Genomic DNA, 12,767 nt, shown 5'->3' on the forward strand with positions numbered 1-12,767 from the left:
CACAGCTCATCAAATCTACCCATCAACCTCTGATTATCACTCCAGACATCACGTTGTCCACGTTTTCCCGCCAATTTTCGGCGTCACGTGTTGCCCAAGCGCACGGTGTGACGCAATAACTGGGCTATCGAGTTTGCATTAGCCGTGACAATTGCGCATGCGTGAGCGATAGTGCTATCGTCCACCAGCTGAGTCGTGGCGTTTTTCAATCACAAATACGTTTGAATAATATTATAAATAAAATTGCTGTCACCTCTGATGACAGTACAAGTGCTTAGCCCCAGCATAAGCCACGTATCCGCCAACAGACAATACTCAAGACCAATTGTCAAGTGTCAAGTGGAACTAATGAAGAACTTCTGGTATCTGTGTCACGTGTGAAGGTGACAGGAAAACATTCAACGTAACCTAGTTCGAAGTTGGCGTTTGTTAAATTCGATTGTTTCGTCAACTCCTACCGGAGAGTTTACCATATCAGGTGATTACTGCAGCATCAGTGGGCCCATCATCACAGCCCAATACCAGGTAGTTGATGATGTACACATGGCCAAGGGGCACGGTCACTGGGTCGGAATGGTAGATCAATGTTGATGCTGTCATAATCTAGCTTTTGGAATTGATGAATTCATTCGCTGGCCACAATACACCCCTTCCAGGGGGTGGCGTTGGGTGGGGGAGGAGGAGGGGGTGGGGTGGATGATGATCCGGACGATCCTGATGGTTACACTGATCCAATGCTGCGTTAGCCAATTTGTCCATTAGGCTAATGGGATTGAATTTTGAAGTACCGACTGCCGATAAATTCGTTATTTATGAGTTTATCAATATTTGGGGTTTCCATTGGCTATTGGGGGTTACATATGTTGGAATGGTAATGAATATTTTCAAAGGCACGACAAGTGCTGATTCAAAATGCGTGGTGAGTGTGGGCGGTTTGTTGAGAGGGCTCAGAGCTAAATATAGACAAGCGCTTTGATGGCGATACGATGCGTGCGTTTGCAGCTTGTGCTGAGGGCAAATGTATCCAACACAAACGCATGCTGATACCAATCCGTGAACAATCGAATATCCTGTACAGGTCCTTGAATAGTGTAACCCTCAGTGGGGCTCTTTGTGCCTCTTGTGCCCCCAGGTGAACCCTTCAGTGGGGATTATTACACGATAATTGAAATTGTTGAGGGAATGTATGAAATTCCGGGGGAAAATGGGAATGTTTGGAGGTGATTGGGGTGGGAATTTTGAAGGGTTTGAGGGTGAGATTTTTGGTTCATTCGAAAGTCATTGAAAAGCTTCGGTTTATGGCGTCAACTGAGACTTTAAAGGGCTCAATGTGAAACGCTCAAGTTCGGGTTTAGAATTTACGGTACCGCAGGAGGACTTGGGGGGTTTTCACTGCGACTTTTGAAGGACTCGTCGGGTAGGAATAATTTTCGAACTTTCTGAAGTCCAAACGAAAGACTTTATATTTCATGAGTTTAGAATCAAGAGTTTACCGGTCTCTGGTCGAGGGCGTCTCGTCGCAAATAAAAATTTTGGAAAATTCAACTGAAGCTCTCAAAAATGTGAGACTTCCAAGTCATAAAGTTTGGGACTTCTAGAAGTCCTGCAGACGTCAAGTCCTCTGTTGAGACTTCCCTGAAGTCATTTAGAGACCTTCGAAATTCGCAGCTTCAAAACCTTCTGATTTTCCAGAAAAATCCGGTTAAAAACCAAAATTCTGTTCATCATTTCAGGCGCCATGCGAGAGGGTGCGACGGGAATGACAACCCTCACCGCTTCATCATCCCTAAACGTGAGTTACCCTTTCACAACTTGTACCATATCTCGAATAAGCCAAGAAATATCGAGAGCGTAAACAAACATCACAAAACAAATTTTCGCTTCCAATTTTCAAAATTATTTTTCATCCCCTATTCACCCAGTTTCCTCCACTCCAGCAAATGCCATTGGTTCCTTCCCATTGTTCACCTATTTTTACAAACGATATAAAATATCAAAGACATTGATACTAATTCAATTTCACGTAATCCCTCTGAGGGGTGCGGAAGGGTCAGAAAGAAATTCCCTCTGGCTTTTTTTTTTTTGTCCGAGTTATTCGTTGTCGGTTGGAAGGTTGACTAGCCTTTGTGTCTCTTTTGGAGTAAATCCCCCTGTGGTGTTTACGTACAAGCCGGAAACACCGATAATACCAATAACAGAGCCGACATCCGACAACGTCACAGTTTGCCCGATGCTTCCGATGCACTTGATGGTACCTTGTGAAACAGACGTGATCGATTAAACTTTGGGCTCACGTGGTAGGATGGATGCACTCGGTCAATGGACAAATTGAGGCTATGAATGACGGTGTATCTGCTTCCTGGATGATAATTTGGTTTGACTGAGTGAATCATGTTGGTGATGATTTCCTCTTATTACATTGCAACCCTGTCATATCCGGGAAATACTTCTTGCCAGCATGAAGATTACCCTCTTCCCAGCGTCTATTTATAATCGAATAGGAATGTGTGGAGATGAATTTTGGCCGGTGAAGATCGTTGAGAAACATTCGGAAGAATCATGAAAAGCTCTTCCGAAGACCTCTGGGATGACCCAAAGCGATTTTTCTGGATGATTTTCAGGGGATAGATTTTTGTGGGAAAAGATCTTCACGATATCTTCAGAAGAATCGTCGAAGAATCTAGAGATGTCGGTGATCAGTCAAAAGGATCTTCGGAAAGAGAGGCTTTCAGATACAACTGACACTTACAGAATATAATTTTTGGAAGATCTTCAGAAGATCTTTAGATTTGCTTTGAAGATCTTTGGAAGACAGGTTTTGATTGGTGAGGATTTAAATAATTCCATTGAAGATCTCCGAAAGCCAATTTTTGAAGATCTACAGAAGACATTTTTGAAGATCTTCGGATAATCATTTTTGCTTCAAAACCAGTAGAATACATTTTTTTAGACGTAGAGAGGGGGGAGGGATTTGTCCTTCGCAGCCAGACTGGAAATCACTTGGAAGATTGTCTCCTGAAGATCTTGGGAAATAACTATTCCCCGATGATCCTAAAAAAGTCTCCTCAACATCTCAAATTGTCTTCCGCAGATCTTCTGGAAAGAAAAATCTCAAGATCTTCTGAAGATCGACAAAGAAAAATCATCTCAAGATCTTCAAAAGTTATTTTCTAGAAAGTTTCACCAAAGTTTCTTTTGAAATTTCTCTTTCATGTCCCTTTCGAAGTGTCATTTGTCCTCTCGGTTCCGGTCATTTTTATTGAACTTTTATATTCGTGCGGGTAGACTTCCGATCTATTAAATGTACTGGGTCAAACCGAATACATAAAAAATTAATGAAGATGAACTACTTGATTCATCAGACGACTCCGGAAGTTCATGTCCCCCATTACCCCCAATTTACCCACATCGCACTGTACTCCGGCTCCCGCTGCGCCCTCCATTACATTTTGCCCCTTCAGACCGCCCTCGATGGCGAGATCACAGGGGTGCTTCTGTCCCACCCCTCAATTGCAAACGCCAACACCAGCTAACCCCTCTAAAAACTTTAACTCCAGCTCCAGTTGATTCTCCGGCTATTTTATGCGACTTTTTCAAATGACGTTCACGTCCACGATTGCAACGGTGGCTATCAATCGGGGATTTTCCTCAATCACACGATTGACCCAATTTAAGCCGGAGATTTTGGAGCCGGAGATCCAACGAAAATGGGCAACATCACACAATCCATTTACCGAGAAATGTCTTGACAGTAAAAGCAAATGTCCGACTTTTACACACCTTCGTTAGTAGGAAATGCGGAAATCACGTGAGATGTTGATTCCCAATTTGCAGAACACTCTGCGGACATGTTTTTCCGAAAAAACCTGGTGCCCTAGAAACTTTATAGAATTTCCCATTTTTGTTTCTTTTTTGGAAATTCTAATCGTATTATAAAATCGTCTTTATCGCGCAGTGCGAAGTTTCTCGCGTGTTTAAACATCTCTTTTGCAAATGCTGTAGTAAAAAAAATTATCAACTCATTTGGAAAGTGTTTACTGAACCACAGGATTATATCATCCGCTTTTGGCATCGGAAATAAACCTGCCAGAAGCGAAAAAACTCTCTTGACCACACTGTCCGAAAAAGTGATTTATTAGACTCACTTCACGTCTAAAGTTCGATTTTCCGAATTTTAATTAAACAAATACTTCCATGCCTCTAAAAAATATTTGTTAAACCGTGACATTATATTATTTTGCCTTTGACTTGCGCTATAAACCTCTCACAAGTAAAAAAATCCTCTTTTTACTCCGCTGTAGGGAAGGAACAACTTTTTAGACAACTTTCGCGTCCCTGAAAAAACTCTTATCTACACATTTTCCTAAATAAAAAACTCTGTTCATAATCACCTGGTGCCCTCACGTTCCCACGATTCAAAAAATCCCTTTTTATGACGCCGTACGAAAAAGTCATTTTTTAAGCTCTCCTCATACTCCCAAAACGTCTCCTCACTACATTCAAATAAAAAAATTCTGCGAATCGCTTTCGGCTCGTGCCATAAACCTCGCACCCCTCAAAAACCTCTTTTCCGTCCTCGTAATAAAATACCCCATTTTCGAACGCATAACGAATCATCCTCTATCTCACCAGAAAATGACACGTGATTCGAGCCCTAACGAGGACGTATTGACCGAATCCCCGGATCATCAGAGTCACCTGACACCGGGCGACCAATTGTCAACGACATCAGCGCCCTCGCCCACTGGTTACCGTGACTACAAGCCACCCGCTGAGTTGCTGAACAGTGGATACCACAGTAGCCCCCGTCGTGACAACACCCGAGAGGAGACCGAGACGCACAAGGTAAGACCTCCATTTATTTATTTAACATTTTTTTTTTCTCCCTCTTAACTGGAAAAAATACAGAAGCCAAGAGGACAGAGATAAAAACACAAATACAAAACAGACGAAAGGGACTTTTGAGTCATTGATTCAAGGTCACAGAGCGTGATTCCCCTTCTTGGATGAACACCAGTGTGGAATAATGATCGTGAAATGCCAGGGACGGCCCCCAACGTCCCTCTTTCTTTATCTTTATTTCTTCTCATTTCTCTTTGAATTCCCCTTCTCAATCCTTCTTTTGGTCTTGTTCTCCACATCGGGACTCTACTTCGCTTGTACACTAACCATCGTATATAATTTCATCCGGATTATGTACTCAAGGTTATGTATAAAAGGGAGAGCAAAAAATTATGAATTTTTTTTCCATAAAAAAGACGACATTTGAACGATTTATCTTCACCACTGGATGTTTTCACGTCTGCGAGTGGTCGGAGGGGGAGGAGCTGTTGCTCATTAGATGACTCGGAAAATTTACAAGTAAATTAAAAAAAAAATTTGCCATTTTGGTGCCATAGAACCGGAGTTATCACCGAAAATGTCAAAACGATCTAGAAATCGATGATCTATAGATGTCAAATCTATCTTTTTCATTTCGTTTGATTCGGTGGCATTTAGATAGTCATTTTGCGGAGGGATGGAGAACAAAGACGACTATTGTAGTCGTAGATTTTTCATAGATCATTGATCGATCGCTGGATCATTTTTACATGATCGCGACAGAATCGTTGAGGCCAGCTACATCATGCGAAAAAACGCTGTAGGAAATTCACCGGTAAAACAAAGCGATACATTTTCACTAACTAGTTCAGTCAAAAATCCTAGATCAATTCCCATAGATCATCATCGATCACTAGATCATTATCATTCCATTTTTAGCTGCAACTCGGCTTCTATGGGACACAAGTGTACGATTTTTCGTACGACTCAATCGTAAATCTCCTGCTCCACCCAATTTCGTCACCATTGACCCTCGCCATTACAAAAATACGGGACAATGATCTAGCAGATCGATAAATGATCTATGAAAATTTCATTTGCGATTTTCTCTCGAACGCCTCCACCGAAACGGATGATTTTTTTTTTAATTCGCGGTGAAATTTTCCAATCTATCGAATAGGGTCACTTTCGAACCCCCACCGACTCACCCTTCACCCTTTTTACGCACCCTACGTCGCTAGGGGGCTTTCTCGCGGAGAAAATGAGAAAGAGCTGGTGTATTGCGACTTTTCACTAGTAAGCAGAGGCAAATAAATGCAAAATAATGTATACATGGTTAATCACACGTCAGAGACAGTGAACATCCGTAGCATCAGGAGAAGGTGTATCCGTCGGCGTTGCGTCCCACTGGAATGCGATTAACCACCAGCTTTTAAAGATATCTCTCCACGTACATATGAGAGGCGCTGGCAAGGTCTGTCTGGCCTTAAGCGCCCATCTGGTGGAGTCACTCTACCCGCATACAAATTGAGTTACTGGAGGTAGTTACTTTACTAGGATAAACTCAAACATCAAGGGAGGGGATGGATAATTCCTAATCGGAATTCATTAGAAAACTGTCAAGTGGTGGAACGCACCTTCTGATGCGCAGATTTCACATTCTGATGGGCATTAATTTTTTCATGAATTCTGGATTACGTAATTGTGCGGATAATCATGGCCTCTATTTTGAAAAAAAATGTTGAAGTCATTTTAAGTTTTTTTTTCTTGTGATGAATTTATAAAATTCGCTTTTTCTTGATTTTTACTCGTTTCCCCAGCGACTATTGCGTTCCCTCACGTAAACACGTCTCGCACTGATAGGCTGGGACTTATCTCGTCACGAGGAATGTTCATCAATCTCGGGTGAAACTATTCTGTCTCACTCCTGGTTTAAATCAATTACGTCTCAACTAGAATTTTATTTTTTTCTAATTTTCTAGACTTTGAAGTTATTATTTTTTTTTTATTTTTCATATTTGGGGATAATTTCGATGGTAAATCGGATCGAATGAGTGGGTCAAATTGACCCCTCGGGTCAATCTCCGCATCTCCTCTATTTGACCTTTAAAGACGTTTAATCCTAACGACTCTTCCTGCGCTTCCTCTTTAATCCTTGCGACCTTTGACCGCTCATCTGTTTTCTTCATTTGACTTTTGACACTATTCGGTCTTCAAAAACATTTGCTCCCCATAATTTTCCTTTCTTTTTAATCTTTCACCTTCGCTCGATCACCTTCAAAAGTACTTGCCCTTCAGTATTGTTATCCCCTTCTCACCTGCAGTTTTTTTCGTAATTGTCACCTTCCACTTGTCTTTTCATTTCACCCTCAAGTTCGTTTGACCTCGCAAGTGATTTGACCCACGGTATTACCCCCAGTTCTTCCATTTGACCCTCAAGACGCTTTTGACCTTCAACTTATCCCTCCCACTTGACCCTTACCAATTTTTTCGCTAATTGATTCGAGAAAAAAAAATCATTTTCTGAGTTTTGCTCTCACAGTAGTTTTTACTCAAATAAAAATGGAAAAAATTGATATTTTTCCCTGCGATATTGTGATGGAGGATATTGTCCCACGTCCAACAGTTTCATCGTAAAATAATGGCCGAAGTCCTGCCACATAGACAACTCCACAAATTACCATTATCTTCACGTCCTCGATATCAACTTTTCCCTCGAAATATTCAATTTTCTTCTTTCTTATTTTCATTGAACGGCGAATCGACAAGTTGCAGGAGGTATTAGCATACGAATGGCCACGGCCTTGTTGATACCTCATCGGTTTAAAGTGTGCGACAAAACGAGTCTTTAAATCCCCTCTTCTCTCACTCGAGTTTTTGCTGTTTAAAACACCTTCAGCGTTCGATTTATATCGATTTATCTGCCCTGAAAAATTTATTTTCAGTCTATTTATTCACTCATTACTCGGTAAATATGTCAACACCGCGGCTTATCAATAGTTCGAGTGAATAAAAATTCAACGTGAAATTTTTATCCGAAAAACCTGATTCAATTTTTCATTAACTCGGAAAAATCGCCGATTGATAATTTTTATATTCTCGCTACACCATCTTGTAAATCGGAAAATTCCCAGCAGAAATCGCAAACATTACGACTCATTCGGCCCCATAAATATTCCCTTCAGAAAATATTTGGAAAATTTTTTTTCTCTCGTTTTGCCCTGCAACAAAAATACAGAAAAATTGATTTTCCCAATTTTTCATAAAATCTATATATTTTTCAGTTGAAAATTTTTCCATTCCTCAGACACACATTCGATAGACTAGGGAATTCATCTGAAAATAAAAATGGAGACAGAAATAGCCACCAAAATATAAAAACAAAATAGTTTTTTTTTCCAGTTTTGTAAAATAAAATCCACGAGATTTTTTTTTACATGTGAGACTGTTTTTTCCCGCTGTATTCTTTTTCCGGAGTCAGAAGATTATTTTCCTTTTATTCAATTTTTTCATGACTGTGAGGATTACCTTGACACACTGTAACGTTACAAGCTCTTTAACACGGTTTCACCAGTGAATCTGCGAGACACAACCGCGCCATTGTCAGGCGTTACTGTAACCGCAGTGTCTGGCGGCATCTCAATGACGGGACTGTTCCTGAATTAATACCGATAACTCCGTCATTGTGGGGATGATTGAATTTAGTTTGTTTCAGTGAGAACATTTCTATTTTAATTTATTCAGAACAATTAAATGTAAATTCTCTTTGAAAATTGATTGCGCAGAACTGGAAAAAAATCACTTAAATTCAACTAAAGAGAACTATGAATTTATCTCCTTATTGAGTAGATTTAGAGGAAAAAGTTGCTCATCATTTTTTGTAGGAAATTGAATTATCTACAAAAAATGTTTTATGAGACAATTTTGTAAAATGAGTCGTTCACTAGATAATTCGGATTGAAAATAGACTTCAAAACTGAAAAAATGAACATGACTTGAAATTCAGCTCTCACAATAATCCCATTATCTCCTAAATGGCTCGGTTTATCAGAAAATGTGATAAGAAACTTTAAGAAGTAAATTGAAATCTCTATAACAAATGTTTTATGACATTTTTTCGTAGAGTCACTCGTTAACTGAATAACGTCGATTAAGCCACGACATTAGAATTAAAGAGCCTGAAAGTATTTCAAAGTTAATCTTTAGCAGTAATCCAATTATCTCGATAATGGCTAGATTTAGGAGAAAATTTGATAAAGCCCTTTACGAAGCTGATTAAATTCCCTACAAAAAATGTTCAATAACTTTTTCTCCCAAACCCACCCACCACCGAGTTAATTCCAATTGGACGAACTGCAAAGAGGATTTCGTGTATTTTATTCAGTGACGTTACAATTTACCACTCCTTCCTGTACGGAATTGAGCACCACTGAGGGGACGGTAGCTCCTTCCTTTCAGTCGCAAAAGTAATGCGATATCCCGTGCCATTCCGTGACACAAGCACACACATTACGTATGCTGGATACTCAAAGCATCACGACATAGTTTATATTTCCATTTCTCACCGCGAGAAAGACTGGATTTTCTCTAAAAGTCCATTTCCCTCTAGTTTTTCCGATACAAATTATATGGGGTCTCTGGTGACCCCAATGGTTACCCCATACGAAGAAGAATATTCCATAAAAATCACCGGAAAAAACCGTTAAAAATTACCGGACGTAATCGTCGAGTGATGTCAAATTTAATAATAATTATGAGTCAGAATTGAAATTTTACGGTTCCGTCACGAAAACTTTCCGGAGGGTTCCGTAAGAATGATTCATCCATCTAATGGCTCACAGTCCAAATGAATAAAAAGTGCACGAAAAATGTCATATGAAACAAAAAAATTTATTTACAAATCTGTCTCCGTAACCCGAAGCGTAAAAATTACTCGTGAATTTTGTTAAAAGATTTCAGGGTCCAAAAATTTTTATATTCGTCGTCGCAATAATTCTGAAACTCTCAGTTAAATTTCCCTTATCCCGCGCCAATTTTCTCCAGGAAAACAAATTTTGGCGAAATATCAGACGTCGGTTAATGTTATCGTGAAAATCAGACCCCAAATCCAATTATCCCGACAAAACGTGACCTAAAAAATTGCGGCACATCATTTAATCCCACGTTTCACTCTCCCGAAGTCTAATTTTCACCCAAATTTTCTTTTCTCATGTAATTTTCCTAATTTTTCCGAGAGAGACCAGAAATTCACTGACCTAATCATAATTATTCATTTCCATTCCTGCAAAAACTCCCAATAAACAACCCTCGCTTCCAGATTACGTGAATAATTACGTAGTTTCTCCTGATGATTTCCCTCTCATCCGGAAAATTCATCTACATCACTTGGAGAAGACAGCGCGTCCCCTAAAAAATATAAATAGACGAGACGAAGATCATTTGCATTTTTACGGCTGATCCTCAACGGCTGTATTCACTTTATTTTACATGAAAAATTTTGGTTTCCATTTTGTTTCTCATCGAGTTGACGTGAGAGAGTGACGGTTTGGTAGGATAACACATAACACACTTAGGTCGTAAAATGCCAGTGGCAGCCGTAAAAACCGGTAGCGTGAAGACAAAGATTCGTGCCGACGCTTTCAACTTCTTCGTGTGAGAGAGGAAAAAAAAAGTGATCGTGAATTTTCAGGGGATTTCAAGTATCTGAGGGGATGGAGAGGGTGGGGATGGGGATCTAGTTGAGAAAATGTGGAGACAATGGGTACGAAGTTCATGAGCAGTGGGACAGGTCATTAAAATGGGGCCCTAACGGCTGACGGTGCGATTGTTGATAAAGAAATTGTTGATAAAGTCAGTCAGACATTCTGATGTCAGTTGTTGGGTTGAGGGAACGGTAATGATATCAAAGATGGAAAGATCAATCAGTCGATCAGTTGAGAGAAGTTGAGGGAACATACGAAAAAAAAACGAGGAATAAGAGAGTGGAATCGCGTCAGATGTCAATCTTCTGATCGTTTGGGATCATCAATGATATTAATTATCGAATGATCAATTATTCAGTCATTAGAAGTAATAGGAATTACATGATAATCTTGGGAAGATGATTTCATGAAAAAAATTCGTGAAGTCGTGGGAGGAATTTATGAATTCATGAATAGAATTCATAAAGATAATTCAAGAATTCTTTCGACGAAATCATGAAAAGAATTCGTCAATTCGTTAGAAGACTTCATGAATTAATGAAAATTAATCAATTTATTAGAAGAATTCACGACACGTCATAAAATCATGAACATAACTCATCAATTAATTCGAAAAATTCATAATATCATGAAAAAAATCGTAAAATCAACCCCAATCACCATCAACACCCTCAGAAAAATTAGCCTTCAACCGAAAGAACCATTGACTCCCTGGCCCACATCAATACCCACCTCCAAAAAAGACCAAAACCCGTCGTTTCCCACAACGACCCGATCATTCACTCCTGACAAACTCCTTCGCTCCACCACCCAGAGACACACGAATTTGTCACGGTTCTGCAATTGCTACAATTGCGCTCAATTCTACATTTCTCCATTATCCATTCTCCCAAGATTCGAGTAAAAATCGTTGGCGCCCGGGATAATATGAATTTATACGAGAACAAGGGAATAAAAAAATCGCGAAGGGGTAGGTGTGGAAAAATTACCATGTCGAGGCTATGAGCGTATACGTCAGCAGCAGTGAGGGGCGTGGACACCTAATTCACTTCTCCCCCTCCCCTCCTCTCTATCAGTAACTATCACAACTTCCTGTATTTTACCCTTTACACAATCCACTATTTTTCATTTATCTGGAAAATGAGGTCGAACGTCAAATTGGCACTTGTGCGCCTGCATTAAAGTATCGGGTGATTCTACTTCGTTGTAATTTGAATTTAATTCTAATGACAGGGAAGGGAATTAATGAGTTGAAAGTTAATTGGACAATTACTAATATTTTGTCATGGTCAATTGATAATGAAATAATTTAATCGTCAATTTTCCATAGATATTCGAAGAGAAAATTTGAAAATTGAAATTTTTGGCGGGAAATTTCGGCCCCTCGATGATCTCATTGATTGGACCATCAAATTTACCGACAAATTAAAAAAAAAATTATCCGTATAACTCCCATAGAACCGGAGTTACGGTTAAAAATGTCAAATCGGCCTCACAATGAATGATCTATAATGATCTACAGAATTATTGACGATTTTTGAGAGATCTGATGGAGCGAATGGCGTCGTTCTTCTCCCATGTACGATGATACATCGATAATCATCCGATGGCATCATCTCCCGGCGATTTTACCCCACTCTTACTGACACGATCTAGCGATCGATAAATGATCTATAAAAATAGATCTCGGCTTTTCTCTTGAACTACTAGACCGAATCGGGTCGTTTTTTTTTTAATTCGCGGTGATTTTTTCCGATCTATTCAGTCCAATCATCGTAGTCCCGTTTTGCCCCAGTGTCATAGATTCGTTTCCTTTTGAGTACGAAAGAATCCATTATCGGAGGAAGCTGCATTTTCCGACCCTGAGGACACCATGTTACACTGATACTCGACATTATTTATCACCACCGAGACCATATATCCTCGTCGCTTGGACACAATGAATGCACCTGCCAACGTGCCACCTTGTGTTCTGCCACTCGAAGTTCACTTCAATATTTTTACGACTCTTTATTTCAAAACGAAAAATAATGTTTGAATTGTTTTTTTCTATTATTACCAGACGATATTGCTTGGTGACAGCGGTGTGGGTAAGACATCGTTGCTGGTGCAGTTCGACACCGGTACGTTTCAAACCGGAAATTTCGCCGCAACCGTTGGTATCGGCTTTACGGTGAGTAGAATATAAAAATATTTTATAACTCCAAAAATCCACCTCAAGTCGCGATGAATTTTTGATGATTC

At 39.8% G+C, this 12,767-nt stretch overlaps 1 protein-coding gene across 8 annotated transcripts in view; it reads left to right on the top strand.

The window, feature by feature from the left end:
- The window catches only part of Rab26, a 99,264-nt gene that overhangs the window by 63,913 nt on the left and 22,584 nt on the right, over positions 1–12,767 (top strand). For 4 of the 8 annotated variants that reach the window (XM_064127602.1, XM_064127610.1, XM_064127608.1 and 1 more), the window contains 3 exons: positions 1,734–1,792; positions 4,633–4,845; positions 12,586–12,696. In XM_064127602.1, coding sequence (XP_063983672.1) covers positions 1,734–1,792; positions 4,633–4,845; positions 12,586–12,696 — 383 coding nt within the window. Of the gene's footprint in view, positions 1–172; positions 526–1,733; positions 1,793–4,632; positions 4,846–12,585; positions 12,697–12,767 lie in introns of those variants that run through there. The other 4 variants (XM_064127606.1, XM_064127607.1, XM_064127603.1 and 1 more) reach the window with 3 other exon arrangements.

The sequence above is a fragment of the Diachasmimorpha longicaudata genome, chromosome 9, assembly GCF_034640455.1.
Source record: "Diachasmimorpha longicaudata isolate KC_UGA_2023 chromosome 9, iyDiaLong2, whole genome shotgun sequence".
NCBI classification, from domain to species: domain Eukaryota; kingdom Metazoa; phylum Arthropoda; class Insecta; order Hymenoptera; family Braconidae; genus Diachasmimorpha; species Diachasmimorpha longicaudata.